At 40.8% G+C, this 26145-nt stretch overlaps 3 protein-coding genes across 3 annotated transcripts; all 3 read right to left on the bottom strand.

Annotated features, from left to right (window-relative positions):
* Positions 1–760: 760 nt before the first annotated feature.
* LOC134070565 (transmembrane protease serine 9-like) lies at positions 761–6823 on the bottom strand. Its single transcript, XM_062526954.1, has 10 exons — positions 6805–6823; positions 6107–6232; positions 5456–5624; positions 5027–5298; positions 4445–4590; positions 3822–4062; positions 2714–2879; positions 2168–2442; positions 1156–1301; positions 761–1070 (listed from the first exon to the last, which is right to left on the bottom strand). The coding sequence occupies exons 1-10, from the start codon at positions 6821–6823 to the stop codon at positions 780–782; spliced, it is 1851 nt and encodes a 616-aa protein (XP_062382938.1). The 3' UTR covers positions 761–779.
* Positions 6824–11285: 4462 nt separating this feature from the next.
* LOC134070564 (transmembrane protease serine 9-like) lies at positions 11286–20794 on the bottom strand. Its single transcript, XM_062526952.1, has 15 exons — positions 20782–20794; positions 19918–19974; positions 19530–19625; positions 18246–18411; positions 17572–17840; positions 17234–17376; positions 16838–17078; positions 15604–15769; positions 15029–15297; positions 14475–14617; positions 14081–14321; positions 12826–12991; positions 12167–12441; positions 11664–11803; positions 11286–11576 (listed from the first exon to the last, which is right to left on the bottom strand). The coding sequence occupies exons 1-15, from the start codon at positions 20792–20794 to the stop codon at positions 11286–11288; spliced, it is 2676 nt and encodes an 891-aa protein (XP_062382936.1).
* An 861-nt stretch (positions 20795–21655) lies between these two features.
* Positions 21656–26046, bottom strand: gnptg (N-acetylglucosamine-1-phosphate transferase subunit gamma). The gene is made up of 10 exons (XM_062527039.1): positions 25908–26046; positions 25679–25733; positions 25290–25412; positions 25108–25191; positions 24366–24459; positions 24112–24226; positions 23768–23850; positions 22916–23038; positions 22596–22677; positions 21656–22406 (listed from the first exon to the last, which is right to left on the bottom strand). The coding sequence occupies exons 1-10, from the start codon at positions 25957–25959 to the stop codon at positions 22318–22320; spliced, it is 900 nt and encodes a 299-aa protein (XP_062383023.1). The 5' UTR covers positions 25960–26046; the 3' UTR covers positions 21656–22317.
* Positions 26047–26145: the final 99 nt, after the last annotated feature.

Here is a 26145-nt window from a genome sequence, read left to right as displayed (position 1 = left end):
TGTATACAGAATACTGAAACTATAGATCATTTGCATTGAATTCTAGAAGGAACTTGGAAAATAATTCACTCCTCAACAGGTTAAAGGGACACTTCACCGATTAGCATTAAGCATAATATCTTTAGAAAACCAGTCATGTTTTGAATGGTCGTGCATCATTCCCTCAGTTTGCCTTGTTAAACAGTTAAACTCTCGCGGGGATGAAGAAATTGGAAATGCAGATGTTTTGCACTACAAAGTTTTATCCTCTGCCCTCGAGTGGATACTGTGATCTTTGGTAGGCGAAGATGACACACTTTGCTACCCCAGAGCTAACTTACAACTTACAACTTAAATTAACACCCGGATCTCCTTATATGGGCAAAGATGGTGGCTTTGGATCCTTTTTGTAGGCGAACTTCAGAGGTCTATGAGAAATCTGCCATGCAGAGAATCTGTCAAAGATTGGTCTCATTGCGTCAAGTTCAAGTAAATGCAGCCTACCCAGACTTTTCTGTCAGTATAATTATATGGTTTCCTTGTTCTGCCTCATTTTGTTCAAATAAAATTATGTCTTTGTTAGGATTGATATACTGTATACTTCAGACCAGCAGTTTTTTGTTGTCCTTGTCAATTTGGTGTTTATTGAAAAAAAATGGTGTATTTATTTAGAGTGAAATTTCACAAGAGAACGTTGTTAAAGTACATGCATCGTAAATACAAATAAATAATTATACAAAATGTCACAGCCAGTTATTTAAAAGGGTTTAACCGAGTGATAAACAAATATTTCTATTCAATCAGAAGAAAGAAAGGAGGAGAAAAGACAGAAGGATGTAGAGGCAGAATGAGCATGTGACTTTGGTCCCACTGGCTGTGGTGGAAACAGGAGGCAGTAGAGTGGGAGTGATGACCTGCACGAAGCCTGGGGGGTCACTGCTGATGTGGGATTTGATCCAGTCCTCATAACGGGACACCCTGGCGTAGACTCCAGGTAGGTTCGGTCGAGCACAGCCTACCCCAAAGCTAACCACCCCAGACTGGACCCACACAGAACCATCTCTGTTGACCATTGGACCACCCGAATCACCCTATGAAAAGAACAATCAAAGGTGTAAATGGTGTAAAGTTCAATATCTTTAAACAGATTTATAATCCTGAAAGAAATCCAGATACCTGACAGGAGTCTTTCCCTCCTTCACGAAGGCCAGCGCATATCATGTTTTCTGTGATTTCTGTAAATGTCAATAGCTCATTACACACTTTGTTGTCCATCACAGGAACTTCCACTTCCTGAAGAACATCTGGGTGCGGAAGAGACTCTGAAAGAGACGTGGAGTGGAGAGCAGGGAAAAGGACAGCAGTCAAAGGGTTAATATTAGGCAAAGGCTATTTACACCCTGGTAAAAATGGCAATGTATGCTTTTCGTACCTGTGTATAATCATAAATGGATGCTATTTGTATCCTGGTCTATAGTATTTACTGTATACAGTATGTGTGCTATTTGCACCCTGGTGTAAGTAGGCCTACTGACGGTGACGGGCAAAGGCTATTGTAACCCTGATACAAATATACATGTATGCTATTGCTGTCCCAGTGTATAATTAGAACTGGATGCTATTCATTGGTGTATAGCAATGTGTGCTATTTAGACCCAGGTGTACATAATGCTGCTTTGCAGCAAGGTGGAAAGAAATGGTGGCGTGACAAACAGAAAGTCTCGCAGCCTTGCGATGATGCTCATGAAAATGCAGACTGACCAATTGAGGAGTCTTGTAAAATATACACACTAAAGCTGTAGGGGAAGCTCTGCAGAGAAACCTGCAAGCGTAAAACAAGAAAACAGCGAAGAAATCGCCAAACCTGCATAGTTCCTCTTTAACTATCTGCTTCCACATCCTGTGAGAAATTCGCAAGCACACATCTTACAGGGTGTGAATAGCCCAGCTGTGTGGCCAAGGCTAATTGTGCCAGGGGTGCAAATAGACACTCCAGTAATATTACGCGGCCAAATTTAAATATTCACTGATGATATGGATGAGGATAATCATGGTGAGAATGTACACCTACAGTATGTTACTTTTTTGAACATTTCTTTTCAGTGGAAGTTTGGAAGCCCATTAGTGATTCTTGATAATGTATATGAGATGATATAAGAATTCCAATTTGTTTGATATGTGAAATAACTGTCACCTCCTTCATCGATGTTTCCCCAGCCAGTGATCCAGCTGTCTGTTCCCTGGTGGAGAATGCTGCCGCTGGCCGCCAGACAAACAGGTCTGATGTAGCCGCTGAAGGTAACAGCACTGCTCAGTCGGAGGAGAGCCATGTCATTATCACTTGTGCCCTCATCATAATTAGGATGTAGAATGATCTCAGCCACGGTTCTCGACACTTCATCTGGGTTAGAACCAGCCAAGGACTGTCGACCCAGACTGATAGTCCACCCACTTGTGCTGTCACTGAAGGGGGAACAGATTAACAGGAAGAACCATTAACTGGATGATAATAGCAGAAGACGACCAAAGTAAAGTTCTTAAAATGCAGGTCATACTGTGGGAACACTTCTCTGTCACCAAATGCATACGAACCCTACAGGTGTGAATAAGCTGGGCAGGCTCATGGACCAGTGTCCAGAAACCAGTGTCAGAGATATTTATCTGTTTGGTGAGCGATCACGATCAATAAACATCAGCAGAGGTCAACTAGAGTAAAGATGCTGTGGCCCCTCACCTGCCGCTGAAGCAGTGTGCAGCAGACAGCACCCACTCCTTGTTGATGAGGGAGCCTCCACACACGTGACCGTAGGGTCTCTCGAGGCTGACCTGCCAAGGCCAGCTCCCTATGGAGGCGTCTTGCCCTCCGACTATCCTGTTGTTGAGAGGAGCTGTGCCACACACTACACAAGAGATAAAAAAATTTAACTTTAAATGAAGACTTGAGACTTCTGATTCACCTTGCTCTCCCTCTCTTAGACTCCTACTGTACATGAGATTACACTTTTTGGATTTGCTCACCTTACACCGTGCTGGTGATGCTGGTGAATAAACAGTCACAACACTCACAAGAGCCAGTGACACCAGTCATGCTGTTATCGTTTATGTATGGATGTCATCATTTATGAGCTAGACTAGAGCGATGGAAGACTTGTTAGTCATAACGATGAGTTAGCATATAGGTTGATAGCTGTGTCGCTCCTGCATATGAATCCACTTGACAACTCCACTTGACAACTCCTCCTCAATTGGCTAGTTGCACAAAATGCTCTCGGTGAGCTCGTTTATTTCCTGTGGAGCCAGGTGTGTTTGAACCTGCCACTATTCTGAATGTAATTAGCATCTACACGGACCCGGTTGGGTGTTGCACCTAGTGAATTAGCACGCTGCGATAAAGAAGGGCGTGTAGACACTAATTGCATTCAGAATAGCAGCAGGTTCAAGCACACCTGGCTCCCCAGGAAACAAACAAGCTCACCGAGAGCCTTTCGTGCAACTAGTCAATTGACAAGATCTGTTCATTATGTTACTTCTCAGAATTATCCAACACTTGATCCATGATCTGATAATTTAAGACATAAAATGACAGTTCCTCCTACTGCAGGTTTATGTCCTCGCAATCCAATTTTGGGAGTGATCCGTATCACCGACAGGATTCCGGAGCCATTTATGTTTTTCGCTTAGCGGTGTAATGGCATGGTATGGCCACGTGGTGGCGATCTGAATATAGTTTATGTTCAAATGTATGACAATCTAGGAAGAACAATACAGGCGGAGGTCTGCGCTCTCTGATTACATGGCACAAGTAGATACAGTAAAAAGTTTACTGGAACATTTCCACTTACTGTCTTTACTCTGCTGAGGGCAGCTGAAATCATTGTCTGTGTCTGTGCCATTGGAGGTGAATTTCACAAAGCCAAGACCTGGTCCAGCTCCCACATTCTCCATGATCCAAGACTGGTACGCAGGCACACGGGCAAAGACATCTGGGGCTTTGCCAGTGCCACACGGGACTACAAAGTTGGTAATGCCAGCTTGCACCCACGCAGAGCCCTGTTTGCACAGCAGAGGGCCTCCAGAATCTCCCTATTGGGGTCACGGGGTCAGAGGAGAGATGATAAAGGTGTACTATGAGACCTTGCATGGTTTTTAGAGCAATTTCATTTTTCTCAAATCATAGCCATCTCCCTTTGATCAGCTTGCTGCCTGCTCCCTGAATACATTGTGAAAAAATCTGGTCTCTGGAGACAACACAGGGGCTGTAAAACGTCAAACAAACACTAGGGCACAGGATGTGTACCAAAACATAACAAACCATATTTCAGCCAAACACCAACAAGATGTTTAGGGGAGGGGTTGGTAGCTGAACACAGGCTGGTCGATTGTCTGACATTACCGTTGCTCCGCCAAGCCCAGCCAAACACACTGAGATACCTCTTTTTTATATTGTATAAAACAATTGCCCTACCTGGCAGACAGCTTTCCCCTCCCTCCCTCCAGCACAGAGCATAGTGGGGCGAATGAGGTGACCCAGAATTGGGTTGCAGGCACACTCATTGTTGCCCACCACGTTCAGCTCCACTTCCTGCAGTGTCTGAGGAGCTGGAAGTGACTCTGGCAAAATCACAATATGCAGTAGATCACGTTAATTAATAGGCAACTATTACATTTCTCTTATTCTTCTCCAATGACTATACAGTGTACATTCATTAAATAGCTCCTGCGAAAAAAGTACAGTAATTTTTATTGCATAATATTGTTAACTATTTCTTTATACTGTTAAACCAAGTAAGAGTTGCACGTATATTGGGGATGGGGCAGAGGGAGAAGTGAATAGATCAGACTGTAAAAGCATATTAAGGGGCTATGAAAGGAGTTTAAAAACAACAAAAACAACAACAAAGACAATATATATAGGCCTACATAATGTATGTGTGCTCTGAGATGCATTTTAAGGGGTTCAAATGGCTGGAGTGCATTGTGACATCGTATGCAAATAGGACTTGCTTATAATTTCAGTCGGTGTGTGTTAACTTGAAATATAGCCTACCTCCAGCTCCCACATTGCCCCAACCAGTAGTCCAGCAGTTGGTGGCGTTGTGGAAAGAGCTTGCGCTGGACGACAGGCAGATGGGTCTGATGTAGTCGGTAAAGATGACCGGCTCATCCAGCTTCATCAGAGCGATGTCATAGTTAAATGTGTTCTTGTTGTAGTCAGGATGAGTGATGATTAATCTGACTAGGCGGATCTCTTCATTGGGGTTACCGAGGATACTTTGTGTCTGTCTGCCCAGGTAAATGGTCCAGAAAAAGGTGAACGGGCTGGAATATGAAAAAGGCATGCACGGGCTGAGTACCTCTCATTCTTTCCTTAATGTATATGAATGACAATGTGTCTAAAATGTGGTTAATGTATCAGTAATATACAGTACATTATAGTTACTAATGCCATAGTAATTCATTGGATATGTTTGCTTACCTTAAGATGCAGTGGGCTGCAGTTAGAACCCATTGGTTGTTGATGAGAGTTCCACCACAGACGTGTTTATCTGCAGGGTCATAATGGAGGCTCACCTGCCAAGGCCAGTGGCCAGGTGGGGCGTCCTCTCCACCTACAATCCGGCTGTTTAAGGGGGCTTGGCCACAGTCTGATAGAGAGAAGAAAATGTGTTCATGTTCAACTGCAGAAAATCAGCCATGCAAGTCCTTCATACTTGCTGTACTTACCTCATATAAAAACTGTAATGAGTCAGTAGGCTATGTAATTGTATGTAATGTATATAATTTCATATACTGTACTGTAGCAACATGAAGTTCAGTTACAAGTAGGTCTTATAGGTTACAGATCATTATAACATACTGTAATTTCCCGACTATTAGCCACGGCTTATACGTACATTGATTTTGCAAAAATTCTTTAGCTATGAGGTTACGGGGCAGTTAATATGGTGTTGATATGGTTTTGTTTCTCTTAACTTGCATAAAACACTATCCTGTGGCTTATACAATGTGGCATATATGCGGGAAATTACTGTAAGTTATTTAGTTCTGCATTCTTCATTTGAATTATAGAATCATGACAAGTAAATTGCCGTAAAGCTGCAGCTCTGAATGATCAGGGGAAACTTACTGTCTGCAGTAGTTATTGTTCCTGTTGTGCCAGAGGTGGTGGCTGTTGTTGTGGGTTTTACCTCAGGAACAGTACTTCCTTTCCCAGGACTAGTGGTGTCTGGTGTGATACCTGAAGATGTGTAGACTGTAGAGTGACATAAAGCGTGAGTAAATAAAATGGGGGAAAATAATACAATTGTGCTTATGGTTACAGTTATACTTATGGTATTTAGCAGACACTTTTGTCCAGCTGATGTACTGTAACCATCTACAAATACAATATAGGCCTACTGTATTTACATACACACATACAGAGTTGTGTAAAGTATCCGAAACCCACACAATCACCTTCATCAGGTGATATTTTGAGAGCCTAATCTGATCGTGCAGGTATTGCTCAGTGTAACTAGGGGCTGGCGTCAGGTTCCATTCTATTTGGAGAAATTTTACAATTGCAGCCAAGCCAACCACCAAAAAAGACACAAAGAAAAGGAACTGGGGGGTCAGAAATGTTTTCATATGTAGCGTCCCCTAGTGTACAACTGACCACACCACCCCTTGGGCTAGACTGGTATTGTGTGAATGTTAGAGCAAGGGGAACTTTGTCCCAAACAGTGTACAAACACAAGTTCTTTAGAAAAGTATAAAAATCCAATCTTTATTAAATAGTTGAAGGCGTTGCTTTGGTTGGTCAACAATTACATACTGGGGGATTACCAAGGGGGTTGGTAAACATTCTGAAAGCATTGTGTCTGAGGCTATTAAGGCTTTATTGGGAGTTCGCAGTACATTGAACCACATTCATTTTGTCATCACTTTGACAGCGAATTACTTTACATCTGAAGCATTTTAAGCCTCTATGTGAACCATTTTTATTTCTAGAGAAAGACAATATAGTGTGACTGACTTCAATCTCGTATCTTACGACTCTATAATAAACTTTTTTTCAAAACCAATGCTAAAATGACGCACGACAGATCCTCCCCATTCAAACTTAAGAACTGTACTTAAGTATTTCTAGTTACTTTGCATCTCTGCACACATATATACACAGGCTACATACAAATAAACACACTTTACTTACCAGGAAAAGGAGTAGTGTTGTTTTCACTTGGAGCAATAGTGACATTTTCAGTGCAACAAAAGCCTATAGATAAATGCAATAAACACAATGACATATCGATAGATAGATATACTGTAGATAGATAGATAGATAGATAGATACTTTATTGATCCCCAAGGGGAAATTCATTGTGGTGTGTGTAGACAAGTGTATTTAAAAAAAAAAAAAAAAAAAACATCCAGCACTTAATGACTGTAAACTTGCTTTCAGAAACCAGGCTGCACCAAGTGTGTGGATCTTGTGGGATTTACTATTTACATAGCCAGATCCTATAGCCATATAAGCTGGAGGCAAACAAATTCACCCTCAGTACATAGTCAATATACACTATATACATACATAATCATAATATACTTTGAGAAAGGGAGTGCAGAGGTGAGATGATCTATTGTGTGGATAATTATGTTTATAATAACTGCATAATATTAAGCATGTATTAAACATTTGTAAACTATTATTAAATGTGTTGTTCCTCATTTGTAAAACATTGTTTTACAATACATTAATACATGTAATAAACTACTACTTCCTAGAAAAATATAAGGATTTTCATAGCAATCATTTACTGAGCAAGTAAAGTGTAGAATGTCAAATGTCCAATGTTTCTGAAAATGTCTAGATATGAGGTATTAAATTAACTTCTGATTGTTTACGGTGTATCAACATCTTCATCTATATCCATATAGATTTTTGCCGGATTGTATATAAGCTATGACCATTATGGGACTATATTAGGGACAATATATGTTGCATCTCAAAAAATTAAAACGTCATGGAAGTTTTTTTTCTCCGTATTCAATTTCAAAAAGTTAAACTTTCATATAATCTAGATTCATTGCACTCAAAGTGAAATATTTTAAGCCTTTTTTTTTTTTAAATCTAATTATTATGATCTTGATTATTACAGTTCACAGCTCATGGATTCAGTAGCCTATATCAAAATATTACACTGAAGAATTACAGAAATGTACAGCTGAGCTGATTAAGTCAAAAATCCAATGGAGCCTTTAATCTCTCAGTCTGCACGGGGCAATGGACTTTTCCATGATATTGGATGACGTCGTCCCTTAGATTGACAAGGTTCTACGTTCTGAGTTCTGAGATATTGAGCTTCAAAGTCTTAGCATTCCATTATACGATAAGTGGAACACACCTCTTTATAATGTCCAAAAATGTATACAGCTCCAAAAAAACACCTAACCTCACATTCTTAAAGCATCCCAGAACAAGAATATGCCAATAACTCAATTTTGACAAAAAGGTCAGATATAGGCCTGACTTTATAATTCGAAGGTGACGATAACGATAATACTACTGTAAGTCCACTCCAAATAGTTGTTATGTTTTTTATGTTCTGACTGGACGAAAGTCCTGGGAATATTTAACTTTTTTTCCATACAGACACCCAGCGTAGATGTTTACCAATGTAATGATGCTCTTTGGTAAGACGTCTCTCTATGATCAGTGTGAGTAGGTCACACTCACATCTGCGATAACAGCTATTCACAAAATCAAGGAGCCTACTGATAAAATTCCATTTTAAAAAACGTAATGGCAGGCTACAGTATGTTTTTGAGTAAAACAATTAACACAAATCAGTTCATGTCTTCAATAATCTCCATGGTAAGATGTCTCTCTGTTTATCTATGTGAGGAGCCTATCACTTAACACCTGCATTAACCTAGGCCTGTTATTAGGCTATTTCAAATCAAAGTTTAAGACATGTAAAAAAAAAAAAAAACACTCACAGTTGAAATTCACGATAACAAACGCAGCAAGGATCCATGTTCTTGATGCTTCCATGGCAGACCACTGATGAGAGTTGGAGTGATCAGTTCTTCTTTTGAATCTCTGGCACTCCTTACAGCCTCACCTCATTTTGTCAACACGGGGCCTCACCTTACTCTGTCAACGTGACAGATAGCTTCTCGGGTAATCATCAATCCATTAATGCATAATAATGCCTTTGAACACAGCGTATGCATGTATTAATAACCAGGGAGTAAAGGTTAATGCTGTTTTCTATCTTTATTTGTTTAGGTGTGGAAAGAATCATTGTACAGCAATTCCAAAGCCAGTGAGATTGCATAAAATATGGCACCTTGAGAAATATTACGATGTTCCCAAATCCACACCCAAGCAGGATGCTAATTGTTGAACTTTCTCAAAGTACAGAGGTCAGGCCTAATCTAATCCACTCCTGGTATCTTGACATGGATATATAATAAATAATATAATGGATGACCATATATATCAACATGTATAATGATCATACATTCAGGATATTCATCACATAATAGGCTATCCTGAGTAGTACACTTATTCACCATATTTTTCCTTTCTTCTTCTTAAACGATGATGGAAATGCAGTGGAGTTCATGAAAATCTCTTCCCAGAATCTCCTAGGTTTCCATGCTGCCTTGCACGTGATTTGATTCACACTGCTAAGGCAGCCTGGAAACTACCGCCCTCATTTTTTTCCTCAGATAGGTGACCAATCACAGAACAGGGGGGGGGGGGGGAGCAAAGACGATGATGAGCTATGCACAGACACATTAGACATCCGAGGCGCCCAATGAACAGATCTGGGCATTTTTTTTCAAATACGAGAAAATGAACGTTTGAGAAGTGGTGGCACTAGCCAGGCTAAGAATCTCCATTAATCAAGTAAACAGAAACATAAGGGCTACGAAGAACCATTTTGTTCTTTGCTGTTGTTTTAAGTTCAAATTTCCCTGTCAAGGTCAAGAGTGTGTTCAGAGATCTTTAGTTGAGAAAAAAATTATTGGAAACCGGATATTTTACTCTGCAATGACCAGTGATGCCCCCTGAAGGGTATCAGCTGGAAGTGATTGGGGGTGAGAGGAACAATTGACGATTTTCTTTCCTGTGAATAACTGATTCAAGTTGTCTGCACTATCCTACCAAAGTGTGGATGAGGTGAGGCTGAGAAATAGATGTTGTTCAAGTTTTTAATTTGTAAGCTGTCTTTGGAAAAACATTAGTGGTCTTTGCTGTGATTTTGTGATCCATGTTGACGTTCAATTTAAGCCTATGTCACTGACAGGATATTAACAAATATAAAACAGTCAGTTTTAGTTGTTGTATTATCAGAATTCTATTTATTTCAGGAGATTTCTTTACAGAAGAATGAGCCTATTGCAGTGCAGCTATTGTATGTTTAGCAATAAACGGTAACACTTTATAATGACGATTAAACATGAAAGCATTGTAAACTATTACTAAATGTTTTGTTCCTCATTTGTAAAGAATTTTTCACATCAATTCTGAACAGTAAAGCACTTGTAAACAAAGTTAAATATGCTTTGTTGTATATCTTTGTAAATCATATTACATTATTTTAATACTCAATAAATTATGCAATAATAATCTGTTGAAGCAATATTTCCATTACATTTCCAACAGTTGTTACATGCATTATTGATTAGTTTGGATGTAGATACATGTTTTTATAAGCCACTTCCAAATACTGTAATACATGGCAATACTATACCTATAATGAATTACTATAATTATAAAGCAGATAAGGAGCTGAGCTAGCACGCAGTAGACGGAAAAGTTGGGGGGTTATTGTGCCATTGTGCCTGTGTTTAGTCATTATATTTATAAAGGCATGTTACATGTAGGCCTACTCTTTCCTTCTAACTGATCTCATAAACCATAGACAACTCCTTAACAACTGTTAAATAATGGAAATATTACTCTTCGAATTATTATTGCATCATTAAGTAGTAAAAACAATTTATAAACATATTTTAGATGTAGACTTATTCACTATGAACAAATAATTTATATGTGTACAAATGCTTTACTGATAAGAATTAATGTATTGTAAAACAATGTTTTACAAATGAGGAACAACACATTTAATAATAGATTACAAATGTTTAATACATGCTTAATATTATGCAGTTATTATAAACATAATTATCCACACAATAGATACTAAATGCATCAGAATTCAAAGAACTATACAAATGGCACATTTAGCACATTGCTCATAATTTAGAATGTGAAAGCCGGGTGTGTTCTTGTGCTAAATAAGAATTTCTAATCAGTGGAGAGAGAGGAGGAGAAGAGAGAGAAGGATGTAGAGGCAGAATGAGCATGTGACTTTGGTCCCACTGGCTGTGGTGGAAAGAGGAGGCAGTGGGGTAGGAGTCATGACCTGCACGAAGCCTGGGGGGTCACTTCTGATGTGGGATGAGATCCAGCCCTCATAACGGGAGACCCTGGCGTAGACTCCAGGTAGGTCAGGGCGAGCACAGCCAACCCCAAAACTAACCACCCCAGATTGGACCCACACAGAATCGTCTTTGTTGACCATTGGACCGCCCGAGTCACCCTAAAAGAAAAACAAAAGTGTAAGTGGTGTGAAGTTAAATCAATGTCTTTAAACAGATGTATAATCTCAAAAGAAATCCAGATATACCTGACAGGAGTCTTTCCCTCCTTCACGGAGGCCAGCGCATATCATGTTTTCTGTGATTTCTGAAAATGGCAAGAGCTCAGCGCACACTTTGCTGTCAACCACAGGAACGTCCACTTCCTGAAGGACATTTGAAGCAAACCCTGAAAGAGAAGTAGAGAGGAGAGCAGGGAGGAGGACAGCAGTCAAAGGGTTAATGTTAGGGGGCAAGTTTAAATCATTAACCTATTGATAATACTGATGATGTTACGACAGTGCTAAACTTATGACGATTGGAAAATAGTGCTCAGCTTTGTGTGACTGATAATAGCAAATGCTATTATTGTTCCCCATTTATAAAAGTGCAAAGTGTAAATAATAATAGAATTTCTTTCTATTCAGAGTTCTATAAACGTAATTGTTTTTCTATTAAAGTGTACAAACCCGTTAGTTGGCTATTACAGATCTTGTTAGTTAGCAGAAATGATAACCAACAGTATACTAGTTTCAAGTACTTGATCAAGAACTGTCACCTCCTTCTTCGGTGGCTCCCCATCCAGTGATCCAGCTCTCTGTTCCCCGATGGAAAATGCTGCCGCTGGCCGCCAGACAAACAGGTCTGATGTAGTTGGTGAAGGAGACAGCACTGCTCAACCGGAGTAGAGCCATGTCGTTGTCATTTGTGTAGGGATCATAATTAGGATGTAGAATGATCTCTGCCACGGTTCTAGACACTTCATTTGGATTAGAACCGTACAAGGACTGTTGACCCAGACTGATGGTCAACCCACGTGTGCTGTCACTGAAGGGGGAATAGATGAACAGGGAGAACCATTAACTGGATGTATTTGTTATGGTGTACAGTCATCACAGGTCTCTCCCACCTCTTTGAAGTTGGCACCCCATATGACGAAAATATGAATACAATTATTTTGATTCATTTGTGCATCGTTTGTGCATGTTTATGCTGGCAAAATAAAATTTGTGCACACACCGTCTTAAACATATTTGTGCACTAATGATGTACAAAAACTTTTATTCATATTTTCATCTTATGGGGTGCCAACTTCATAGAGGTGTATTTCCCTTCTTTCATTAAGTCAATGAAAACATTGACTATTGGTGAATACGATCAATATAAACATCAGCAAAGGTCAACTAGAAGAAAGATGCTGCGGCCCCTCACCTGCTGAAGCAGTGTGCAGCAGACAGCACCCACTCCTTGTTGATGAGGGAGCCTCCACACACGTGACCGTATGCAGCTTCCTCAAGGCTGACCTGCCAGGGCCAGCTCCCTGCAGTGGCGTTCTCTCCTCCAACTATCCTGCTGCTGAGAGGAGCTGTGCCACAAACTACACAAGAGATAAAAAATTTAACTCTAAATGAAGACTAAAAGTGCTAACAGGTGCTGGTGAACAAACGGTCACTATACCACTATCTAACGATTGTTTTGCCAAAAAGGAACGAAAGGAACAGTGCTAAGACACAAAATAAGTAACTTTGTTGACCACTCTAACATCTGTTCATCTTGTCTCTTCATATCTTTTTGAATCAAATTACTGAAAGTTTCGTGGTTAAAAAAAGTCTGATACGGATATATAGTACAGGCATAAATGTTGTAGTGAGGAAATCTTAATAATGTTACACTTTGTATTTAAGACAGTTTCAAGTGTAACATAAATTGACAGTTACTGACGTCTGACGTCGCAGGGAGTATGGCCTAGCCTGGTAGTAAACCAGACCCTGGAATCTTTCAGATTAAGGGTCTGGCCACAAATAACGAAAATGGCCCAACTCGAGGGATTTGCATTCGAAAATCTCACTGCACGCAATTGGATAACACACTATGACCAATGTTTACTCTGACTGATTCTGGACTTCGACACAAGTGGATAACACTACGACCAAAAATAAAAGTTGTAGCGCTGTCGTTTTATCAGTTTAGCTCGCCCACTCCTTTTTTGGTTCCCCCCGATGCCTGGGGTAAAAGTAACGTGCATCATTGTTTATTGCCAGAGTATCTTGCGGACAAAATTCAAATTGTGCTCTCGCGAGAACTCTGGATTTCCAGGGTAAGTCTGGCCTAGATCCTGGTTAGTGGATGCTTGTCTGAAGTCTGAAAGCATTTGAGTTCCTTAAAAAAATCAGTAACGTTTGGCAATGACGTACTGTATGTTAACCAGGGGAGACACAACGATAACGATAGGCTTGCAACTTAAACGTGATTGCTCTCAGAAACGCCCTCTGTTCACTGGTTGGACGAGCGTCCTGAACCTGAAATAAACGAGGGCAGATCAAGCTATTCCAGACGGTGTACAGTAGGGAAAAGGAATTGAGCGGAAGTACGTAGACAGGCGGAGCCAGGCCAGTTGCATCCACCATGATGAGCAGATTAGATCTGGTTTGTGTTATAATGTCTTGAGTAACTGAACTGCACTTACTCTCTCTGCTGTTCGATGTGCTGGCTGTGGTGGAAACAGGAGGCAGTGGGGTAGGAGTGATGACCTGCACGAAGCCTGGTGGGTCACTGTTGATGTGGGATTTGATCCAGTCCTCATAACGGGACACCCTGGCGTAGACTCCAGGTAGGTTCGGTCGAGCACAGCCAAACCCAAAGCTAACCACCCCAGATTGGACCCACACAGAGTCATCTTTGTTGACCATTGGACCACCCGAGTCTCCCTATTGAAAGAGAATGAAAATGACCTTTGTTCACCAGTTCTCAAGCCATTGTGTATTTTTTCACAGCAGAGATATTGATGCAATCATTAGGGTGGTGCATGGGCTGGGTTAAACATTCCAATAGATCAGAAATGTTGAAAGAAATTCAGATACCTGACAGGAATCTTTCCCTCCTTCAAGAAGGCCAGCGCATATCATGTTTTCTGTGATTTCTGGTCTCAAGAGCTCATCACACACTTTGTTGTCCACCACAGGAACGTCCACTTCCTGCAGAACACCTGGGTACGGAACAGACTCTGAAAGAACAGAGAGTGGGAGACCAGGGAGGAGGACAGCAGTGAAAGAGTTAAGTGTAAGGCGGGAAGTTGAAATAATTGCTGATAATACTGATGATGTTACGACAGTATGTTCTCACATTTCTAAGATTTATTTTTTACTGAAAATTGTAAACAATTAGGCCCTATGTTCCCACAGCCCTATGCACAGTCCTATGTTCTCCCAAGATTGTTCTAATTTCAAAGATAGGGTTAGGGTTGGGTTTTGGGTTAGGGTTAGGGGTGTAAGTGACTACCAAATTGGGAGATATTGGGATAAAACTCAGATGCAAATTGATGATAAAGCCCTTGGAAATGATGGAACAAAGGGCTGTGGGAACATAGGGCTGTGGGAACTTAGGGCTGTGGGAACATAGGCACGCTCTATGTCACCTCCTTCATCGATGTTTCCCCATCCAGTGACCCAGCTCTCTGTTCCTCGATGGAAAATGCTGCCGCTGCCCGCCAGACAGATAGGTCTGATGTAGTTGGTGAAGGAGACAGCACTGCTCAGTCGGAGGAGAGCCATGTCATTATCACTTGTGGAGTCATCGTAATTAGGATGTAGAATGATCTCAGCCACGGTTCTAGATACTTCGTTTGGGTTAGAACCGTACAAGGACTGCCGACCCAGACGGATAGTCCACCCACTTGTGCTGTTACTGAAGGGGGAACAGGTGAACAAGGAGAATCATTAACTGAGTGTATTTGTTATGGTTAACATCATCACAGGTCTCTCCCACGTCTTTGAAGTTCTTCTTTGTCAGCACAAATGTGCACAAATTATGTACAAAAAATCTAAATACTTGTATTCATATTTTCATCTTATGGGGTGCCAACTTCACAGAGGTGTCTGTCCCTTCTTTCACAAAGACAGTGAAAACATTGACTGTCTGTTGGTGAATACGATCAATGGAAGCAGCAACAAACGTGTACTCCTGTAGAGTAAAGATGCTGTGGCCCCTCACCTGCCGCTGAAGCAGTGTGCAGCAGACAGCACCCACTCCTTGTTGATGAGGGAGCCTCCACACACGTGACCATAGGGTCTCTCGAGGCTGACCTGCCAGGGCCAGCTACCCACGGGGGCGTCCTCTCCTCCAACTATCCTGCTGCTTAGAGGGGCTGTGCCACAAACTACACAAGACAGAGGAAATTACTTTAATGAAGATGTGAAGATGCCAACTCATCTTCTCTGTTTTAGGACACCATTTTAATCAAATGCTTTTTTGCACATGCACAATTAGCTGAGCAATTGTCTGCAGGTGTGGGACTGGGCCACACCTATTTTGGTGCTCTTTAAAAGGACCAGGGCAGGCAGAGCCATAGAGAGAGAGAGAGTTGCAACACTCTTTGATGTTGCCGCCACACGATCAAAAGTTCCAAAAAACCTGTGCTGAATGGCTGAATCGCAGGAGGGTGGGATGTACTTCTGGATGCTGGAAGGTGTAATCAATTAACTCATTGACTACTGACCAAGAGATTGGCTGTAAATAGTTCCAAAAGTCCCATAACGAGGAAATAGCCTGGAAAAAGTGCTGCCATTTTTTCCTATGGAGGTCTATGGGAGTGTCGCCACTCTGTTTTATCTACCGATCTGGACCAGGGTTTTGCTTTGTGGGGGCCCAGTTGGTACATGTATGCAAGTTATTATGTTGTCCATTTTTAAACATTTTGATAAATCATTGAAAGATGTTTTCTACTGTTTTATCTTTTTAAAAAACAAGATGATGGACTGTTTTTTCACAGAAGACTAAAAGTGAACAGGTGCTGGTGAACAAACTGTCACTACCACTACCTACCTATTATTTTGCCGAAAGTAAAAGGAACTGTGCCACAAGCTAGACACAAAATAAGTTGTTGACCACTCTAAAATCTGTTCATCTTGTCTCTTCATATCTATTTTTATTTAAATTACTAAGTAAGAGATTTGTGATTTAAAAAAGAGCCTGTCCACGGATATACAGGCATAAATGACGTAGTGTGGAAATCTTAATTATGATACAGGTTATATTTCAGACAGTTTTAAGTCATAAATCAAATGTCAGAGTCTGACTTTATTTGAAATATGGGAAAAACTGTTTTTCACAAGAAATTGTCAAAAAATAGCAAAGACAGTTCATCCAGTAATTTCATAATTCTTGTGTACCGTGCAGTTGCATCCAATATGATGAGCAGATTAGGTCTGGTTTGTGTTGCACTTACTCTCTCTGCTGTTCGATGTGATGGCTGTGGTGGAAACAGGAGGCAGTGGGGTAGGAGTGATGACCTGCACGAAGCCTGGTGGGTCACTGTTGATGTGGGATTTGATCCAGTCCTCATAACGGGACACCCTGGCGTAGACTCCAGGTAGGTTCGGTCGAGCACAGCCAAACCCAAAACTAACCACCCCAGATTGGACCCACACAGAGTCATCTTTGTTGACCATTGGACCACCCGAGTCTCCCTATTGAAAGAGAATGAAAATGACCTTTGTTCACCAGTTCTCAAGCCATTGTGTATTTTTTCACAACAGAAATATTGATGCAATCATTATAGGGTGGTGCAAGGGCTGGGTTAAACATTCCAATAGATCAGAAATGTTGAAAGAAATTCAGATACCTGACAGGAATCTTTCCCTCCTTCAAGAAGGCCAGCGCATATCATGTTTTCTGTGATTTCTGATGTCAAGAGCTCATCACACACTTTGCTGTCCACCACAGGAACGTCCACTTCCTGCAGAACACCTGGGTACGGAACAGACTCTGAAAGAACAGAGAGTGGGAGACCAGGGAGGACGACAGCAGTGAAAGAGTTAAGTGTAGGGCAGGAAGTTGAAGTAATTGCTGATAATACTGCTGATGCTACGACAGTATACTTAAGATAATTAGTGATTAGCGAAATAGTAATTTTGTGAGATTTATAAATGCAAATGCATTATTCACAATAAGAACTGTCACCTCCTTCGTCAATGTTTCCCCATCCAGTGACCCAGCTCTCTGTTCCCCGATGGAAAATGCTGCCGCTGGCCGCCAGACAAACAGGTCTGATGTAGTTGGTGAAGGAGACAGCACTGCTCAACCGGAGGAGAGCCATGTCATTCTCATTTGTGGAGGCATCATAATTAGGATGTAGAATGATCTCAGCCACGGTTCTAGATACTTCATTTGGGTTAGAACCGAACAAGGACTGCCGACCCAGACGGATAGTCCACCCACTTGTGCTGTTACTGAAGGGGGAATAGATGAACAGGGAGAACCATTAACTGGATGTATTTGTTATGGTGTACAGCCATCACAGGTCTCTCCCACCTCTTTGAAGTTGGTACCCCATATGATGAATTCATGAATACAATTATGTTCATTTGTTTGTGCATGTTTGTGCTGGCAAAATAAAATTTGTGCACACCCTGTCTTAAAGATATTCATATTTATTTTGCCAGAACAAATGATGTACAAACAAATCAAAATACTTTTATTCATATTTTCATCTTATGCGGTGCCAACTTCACAGAGGTGTCTTTCCCTCCTTTCACAAAGTCAGTGAAAACATTGACTGTCTGTCAATGGTTGGTGAATACGATCAATATAACAAACGTGTACTCCTGTAGAGTAAAGATGCTGTGGCCCCTCACCTGCTGAAGCAGTGTGCAGCAGACAGCACCCACTCCTTGTTGATGAGGGAGCCTCCACACACGTGACCGTATGCAGCTAACTCAAGGCTGACCTGCCAGGGCCAGCTCCCTGCAGTGGCGTTCTCTCCTCCAACTATCCTGTTGCTGATAGGAACTGTGCCACAAACTACACAGGAAAGAAGAACGCTGACAGTTCAAAGATCTGTTCAACATCCTCATATCTTCATATCATTGATAAAAACATGATCCAAAATTGACTGAATGCTAATATATGTCTGAAATGTTATTTGTGCTTTAAAAGATTGAGTCGGTCAGATCCCAAACTAAATACCCAGATGATAAGGTAGGACTGGACTCATTTCTAGTCCACAACTTTATTTTTGGCAGAGTCAAATCTAAACATTCAGATCTTGGGTTGAATTCTAAGTGAAAAAAAAAAAAAAAAAAAACACAACATGAGTTGACTCCTTGGTCAAATATGTGTGTTTCAAAGTATTGTGGAGAAGTTAAACAAACTGTGATTTTGTAAAAGGCAGTCAGAGGTCCGAGGCACACCGATTGAGTGAAAAACATTAAAAATCCTTTATTCCTCTGGATTGCCCTGAGGAAGACTCAGTAGAGTCGAAATGCATCGGCGCTAGCCTAATCCAATTAAATAAAGGATTTTTAATGTTTTTTCACTCAATCTGTGTGCCTCAGACCTCTGACTGCCTTTTACAATTTTTTCACCAAGAAATTATACATATATAGGACAGTCACAGTTTGTTTAAATTCTATTTTTGTCCGTTTCCGAAGAGCAGCTGATATTTTCTTTAATAAATGACCCAACGCAGCACTCTCCTTCTCTCTTTCTATTGTGAGGAAGTGTTTTGGGGAATTTGTTTGGGTTCCTATGGGTTTCACTCAACTCTACAATTAGTGTTTGGACAGTAAAAGTGTGGATTTATAAATGAATATGAAATGTGCATGATTTAAGTCAACACTATACGGATAATGAAAATATGAAACAATTTAGTTACAGCAACTTCCACCAACCCTAACTCTAATCCTGAGTGAAACGCACACATGAAACACTGTAGTCACTCTTCAACATGGGAAAGACAAGAGAGTACACAATTCAAAACAGGATAAAGTGTATCGGCCTTGGAAATGTATGTGTGGAGGGTGCTGTAATACAGAAGTTTTGATTTGCATTTGCGGAGTATCTCGAGTTTATCGTGAATTCAAAAGCTTTGTGTTGAAACGGCTGCTAATGATCTGTGGAAATGAAATAGGACTACTTACTGTCAGCAGCAGATGCACCTGCAGTGCCAGTGGTGGCAGCTGTTGTCGTGGGTCTTGCATCAGGAGTGCTACTTGTTGTGGTTTCATTAGTGATATCTTGAAATGGGTAAAGAGACAAACAATGCAGAATTACATGCATGACTGTGACATAAAGAAAACGGATTAACCTGTGTTCAGAAGAGCTATGAATTCGATAGCGCAGTCACACAGCCCTCCTCCATTGACTTACAGTGCACAATAGCACACGTACAGTACATCATACAAAAGAGCTGCCTGATCCCCAGATGATGGGTTTTTATGCTAACTTACAACTTACAACACATGCACTGTACACATAAACACGCTGTGCCACTACTCACACTCATGCAAACACACATGCATACTTTACCAGGACTGGTGGTGTTTTCATTTGGGGTGATGTAGGCGTTTTCAATGCTGGAGAAGCCTACAGATAAAATGCAATTAAAAAAAATTAAATGACACTGTAAACAGATGAGAGAAGAGACAAACAGTGTTTTGGACTGAGACTAGTTGTTTGTATCACTAACTGTGCTTTACCCACCTTTCAAAAATATTGACCAAACCTTACAGTCATAATGATGAGCTATGGATGCATGACCCGTAATGGCTGTGCAAGTTATTTTTCTCGGTCATACTGACATGTATCATGCAATGTGGTCTATCGTCAAATCATCAAGTCTGAAGAGACGTGCTTTAATGTGTAGTTTCATAGAACAGGTCATTATTCAACATGCAGAGCATTTAGTCAAGCATGCCGAATTTAGTATATTTTTCATATTAAGCGTGATCAGACATGTGGGAGTATTAGTTTTGGTACAACTACAGTAAATGGCAAAAAAAAAAACTAAACAGTGAAATCATTTCCTGAGGACATTATCTTTTAGCAATTACTTTGGACAGCTGACACATGTCCTTCTTTTTGTAGCCTATATCTCAGGTTGGAAACCTGACGGACTTCAAACATGGCACTTGCTGCTATCTACCTTATCTTATGTTAGTCTGTCAGGCCTGATTTGTAACTTTCCCATTTGACATTTCCATTGACCATTTACCATTATGCTCCATGGTAAGACTTATTATTATGTTTTGAAATGAAAGTTTAAGAGATGATACTCACAGTTGAAAGTCACGATAACAAACACAAGGATCCATGTTCTTGATGCGTCCATGGTAGACCGGCGATGTGAGTTGGAGTGATGAACTCTTCGTCCTTTATATTGTAGTACTTTACCCCCTTTGGCCATATCTCTTTTTGTCTATGTGATAAATAGCTTTTGAAATAACCACCACTGGTCCAGAGCAAATATAGCCTATAGCCCAGTTAATTAAAGGTTAACTACATAACAAAGCTGTTCTGCGCCCCTCTATTTGTTTTGGTGTCAAAGACCCAATCCAGAATCCAATGTCAGTTCAGCATGTATATTTAGTGAATCCATACAGTATATGAATAATATATTCATTACATAATATTCTTATGAAGTTCACACACATTTTGTCATCTACTTCTGCATGTTAAGCAACTTTTTTTGAAAGATACATCGATTTGTTTTACATGAAAGATGTCAAAAGTAACACTTTTTTAAACACATGTTAACATAAAGCTAAAAAAATCCTAAAGCGTGTTGGTTTGCTGTTTGTTTAGTATGTCATAAAATATCAGGATTGTAATAAAACATGGGTAACACTTTGAAGGGGCCTACATAAGGGTGACATTCAACTGTCATAAGAATGACATGACACATGTCATGCACATTAATGACACATTATTGATGTTTATGGCTGTTGTAATGTGTCATTCGGTTTTGCTTTAAGGACATACATTTTCTTTGGGAATGAATAATGTATGGTAAATAAATAAATGTTTTCCTTAGAATACAGGGGTCATAGGTATTGGAACGCCTATGTTAAATTCCCATAGAGGCAGGCAGATTTTGATTTTTAAAGGCCAGTTATTTCATGGATCCATGGCTGGTTTCATTCTCATTGAGCTCAATGCAATTCAAACCAGCTAGTAGGCTAACTGAAATAAAGGGCACTGTATGTCTAATGGTCAATTGTATCATTACATAACGGACGTACAAAGACAGAGTGATAAATAAAAAATGTAAATAAGAGACATGTTTATTAAAGCAGACTCTACCACTGTACAGTATGATAAAACACTCTTATGTACACTCTTATGGTCACAGCCAATATAGACTATTCATTGACCACTGGTGATCCTGCATCCATCCAGTGGTGCTTTTAAAAACAACTACAACGTCCACAGGCAGTGTGAATGGATCATGCTTGTGGCAGTGGGGAGGCAAAACAATTTGGTAAAAATTAAAAGAATCAAACAACAAATTTCCATCAGTACAGAGCCAGAGCCAGAGCCAGAACCAACAAGTCATCCATTATTTCCTTCAAGACTGGAGCCGAAGAAAACTGAAGAATGCAGAACTACTGACCACTAGCTGTGTGGCTTTGAAAACACATCAGTGTGGGCCACAGTCAGTTTCTCATGTTTATGCTTATGTTTATGCTTATGTTATTTAGCAGTCACAAACACAAAACAGGAATATGAAAACAGATCAGTGTGGGATTCGGTCCCTTTTGAATGTTCGTATGTTCCACTACATGTCCACTCACTCAACAACTTCACCGGCTGGTGTGAGTCTAATGATTGGTCAAGATGACTACATCCGTTGTGGTGGTCAGCCAGATAACAACATCATCTGGGTCATGCTGGCAGCATGTGGGCGGGTGAAAACTACAGGCTGGCCAATCATAGCAGGTCAGAGATGAGGCCTGTGTCACCACGAAGATGCCCCCGTTCCTGTAAAGCGTTAGCGGTCACCGGTGCTTTGGGCTTGTCTAAAATACAAGAGGAGAGGGAGAGTGGGAGAGGACACAAGATGGTGCATGAATTTAAAAGATCACAGAATGGTTTATTTATGGCTCATCTGTTAACTTATGCAACACAAATATTATGAGATGTTTGAGTGACGTATGTGTGTGTGTGCGTGTGTGTGTGTGTGTGTGTGTGTGTGTGTTTACGGTTACCTGTGTTCCCATCATAGGAAATGTTGTGGTGTGACAACAGAGAGCGTAGTCTTTCGATTTCAGCATTTTTCTTATCAATGTCCTGTCAACAAAACACACACACACACACACACACACACACACACACACACACACACACACACACACACACACACACACACACACACACACACACACACACACACACACACACACACACACACACACACACACACACACACACACACACACACACACACACTTGAAGCTTACAAACACCAACGAAATCTCATATGCATAACAGTCTCTTCAGCCAATTTCACACACTCTTGTACACACACCTGTCTGCATTGTTCCAGTGTCTGCTGGGTCTTCTGGGGGCGTTTTGACTCATCTGGTTTGGGCTGTGTGCGCTTCAAGAAGCCTGCCTCCTCAAAAAGGTCCCTCAGGAGCTTACTGTAGCCCTACACAGGCAGACAGACAGACATAGAGTCCTAACTGAAGTGAGTGAATCCAGTTCAATTGAATGATGGGCAAAGTGCAAAGCTGTTTGAAAAATATGCTAATATGCTAAGACATTACACGCTAACACCGATGAGTCTGATATAGGTCAAATAAATAAATAAATAAATACGTTATAATATATACAATATATACATTGACAGATTCTGCACGTTGCTCTCCTTTTAAAACATAAAAAAAAATAGCATAAGAATGTGGAGAAACAACCGCTTTGACATAATGTGAAAAACCAGTTACTGTATCCACTGAAGTTGGCATGCATACAAGCTATCGCCAGGACAGCTCTCTTGTAACACCACACTGTACCATAAAATGCAATTCAATGGAAGAGTGCTGCACGGCTGTTTCTAAAGTAGGGTTCAGACCAAAGATTCCCGACGAGACGAGACGAGACACAACGTTCTAAAACCTTGCGCCTGTGACTCAATGTGTTTAATGCTCTGCGACGGCTTGCGACGGCTTGCAACTACGTGCAACTTCTAATTCACACCGCTGCAACTCAGTCTCGTCGCGTCGCGTCGGGAATCTTTGCTGTGAATTGGGCTTAAGACAACTTCAAGCCTACAGAATACCACATAATTCCTATAAACTAAACAATACAGTTCTCATGTAGCAGTTGCTGGGTGATGGTGTCACTGTATTTAGTTCTACTGTATATGCACTACCGTTACCTGATCAGTGACGAGACCGTCGTATCGAGCCTGCTCAGCCTCATCCCACTCCTTCTGCAGTTGCTCGCTGAGAGTAGGGTAAACTAGATGGGGGGGGGGGGGAGTAATGTTATGTTATGTTGATGTGGTTACCGTTATGATTTGCGCACACACACACACACACACACACACACACACACACACACACACACACACACACACACACACACACACACACACACACACACACACACACACACACACACACACGATATGGGACAATAGTATCTATCAAGCTATCTATCAGGAAATATTTGTACAGTGATATATGGATATAATATCTTATTTCTTATTTCTGAGCTTACCCAATAGGGAGTGCTGGTGGCAAACTAATGGTGTCTCAAACGTTAGAGAATAGACACAGGTTTGCGGCTCTGACACCCGTGCCAGTTTACTGCTGTTTCCACAAGCCAGGAGAACCTGGGAACACACACACACACAGACACAGACACAGACACAGACACAGACACAGATACAGACACAGACACATCAAACACCCATAATAAAACCCCTATGTAAAATGAGAGGCCTGACATGCACAAAAACACACACACTTCACCTTGGTTTGTCTGTTCTTGCTCCCACATGAGTCTCCCTCCCTCATCCACATGCCAGTGAAGGAGTTATTCTCAATCTCCCACTCCTGCCAGATCCTACACACGGAAGGGATACACCATGGAATAAATAAGACATCCGATTATTGGATTAAATCATACAAAAACCCACACAGCTCCATATTCAGCATTAATATATAACATTGCTTAGGGTTGTCACTCTCAAGGTCTTTTTCCTGGATATTTCCAATGAGGATCTAGCTAATATGACTGAGGTATCATGGAAATACAATAATATGTGTAAGGCCCAACAACCCTGTTCGGGTTGAACTACTCAGAGCATTCAGACTATGAATAAATTGTTGCCAAATAAATGCTTTCAGTTTTGTGAAAGTTATTCCCCTGCCTGAGCAATCTACTGAATAGGCCTATTGTTGTTTGTGCTTCTGAAATGAGCTCAAACTTTATGTTGAACCTTCTTCTGTGTACATTTTGGAAATATCAACTTATGCCCCGTCACTCATGTTAATGTTGTTAACATTAATCCCACCAGGTTTCAAATATTTTGCATTAATCCTCAGTTATCAGTTGTTGAATCTAAAGGCAATGATTTGTGTGAGGTGAATGAGTTGTGTAGTGGGTATGTAAGGTTTAATGCCTAGTTTCAGAGGTGGCTCACAGTTTGAACAATGTGTTCCTGTTGTGTGATGTTTGCATGTCATTTCAATGCCCTGTATGTTTACTCACCCCAGGATTCCACTGTAGGCGTTCCATCGGAATGTCTGTTCATGCTGTGTTATGTTATGGAATGGACAAAACTCATATTTGTACCTGTGAGTAAAGAACACATGTTGACACCGCCACACCTTTAGAGGTCAGGTCACACACATTAACAGTTACATGAACCAGTCATGGTCACTAGCACTCACGTGGATTCGATGTAACTAAAGCACTTTCCTGCCAGATGATGTAGGTGAGGGGGTCCTGATACAGGAGAAGGGTTGGTCCTGGCTTGTAGCCTTGTACCTTGAGCAAGGAAGTGATTGTTTAGCCTGAAAGAAAAGATATGACAATTATCTACAGTGTAGGCCTATGACCTGTTATTAGCTATGTTATTAGGGTCAGTGACAAATAAGTTTTCACCCATTAATTCAGACTCATATCTACTCCATGCGATCTGCTCCCAGTACAGTCTGCTGCTGATGCATTACCAAGGCGTTAGGCCATCAAGACATCGAAAGTTATTTGAGGAACAGCCATGTATGAGAAAGTTGACAGATTTTGCACTTTAAAAGTTGCAAGAAATGTTGTGACTCACCCAAAGGTATTGGGCTCCTCCACTATCTTCATCTTCCCAGAAAATGCGACATCCACTAAAAGTCAAATAGAGATTGAGAAATATATTTATGGAGATATATATTTATGGAGGCCGATAACGACATACGACGCATGAAAAACAATAAGGTGGTATGAATTATTTCTGTAGGCTAGTTGAGTCCCCCAACCTTGCCAAGTCGTTAACATGAAACAAAAACATGGACACTCACCCAATGCAATCAACCATAATCGGTGGAAATATCGCCAATATGTATTACACATAGTTAGATTGTATTCTTTCACACCGAGCTGTGCTGTAGGCTACATCCGTATCAGAATGTCGAAGCCATGTTTTTGTGTTACTAAAGCACGTGACTCACACAACCAGTCAGCTGACTACACGAACATTCTTTAATTTTATTTTTGATAGAATCCGGGTACATTTCACGAAATAACAGTGAATGTATC

The sequence above is a fragment of the Sardina pilchardus genome, chromosome 22 (assembly GCF_963854185.1).
Source record: "Sardina pilchardus chromosome 22, fSarPil1.1, whole genome shotgun sequence".
NCBI lineage: Eukaryota > Metazoa > Chordata > Actinopteri > Clupeiformes > Clupeidae > Sardina > Sardina pilchardus.
This window is presented reverse-complemented; position numbering and strand designations above follow the sequence as displayed.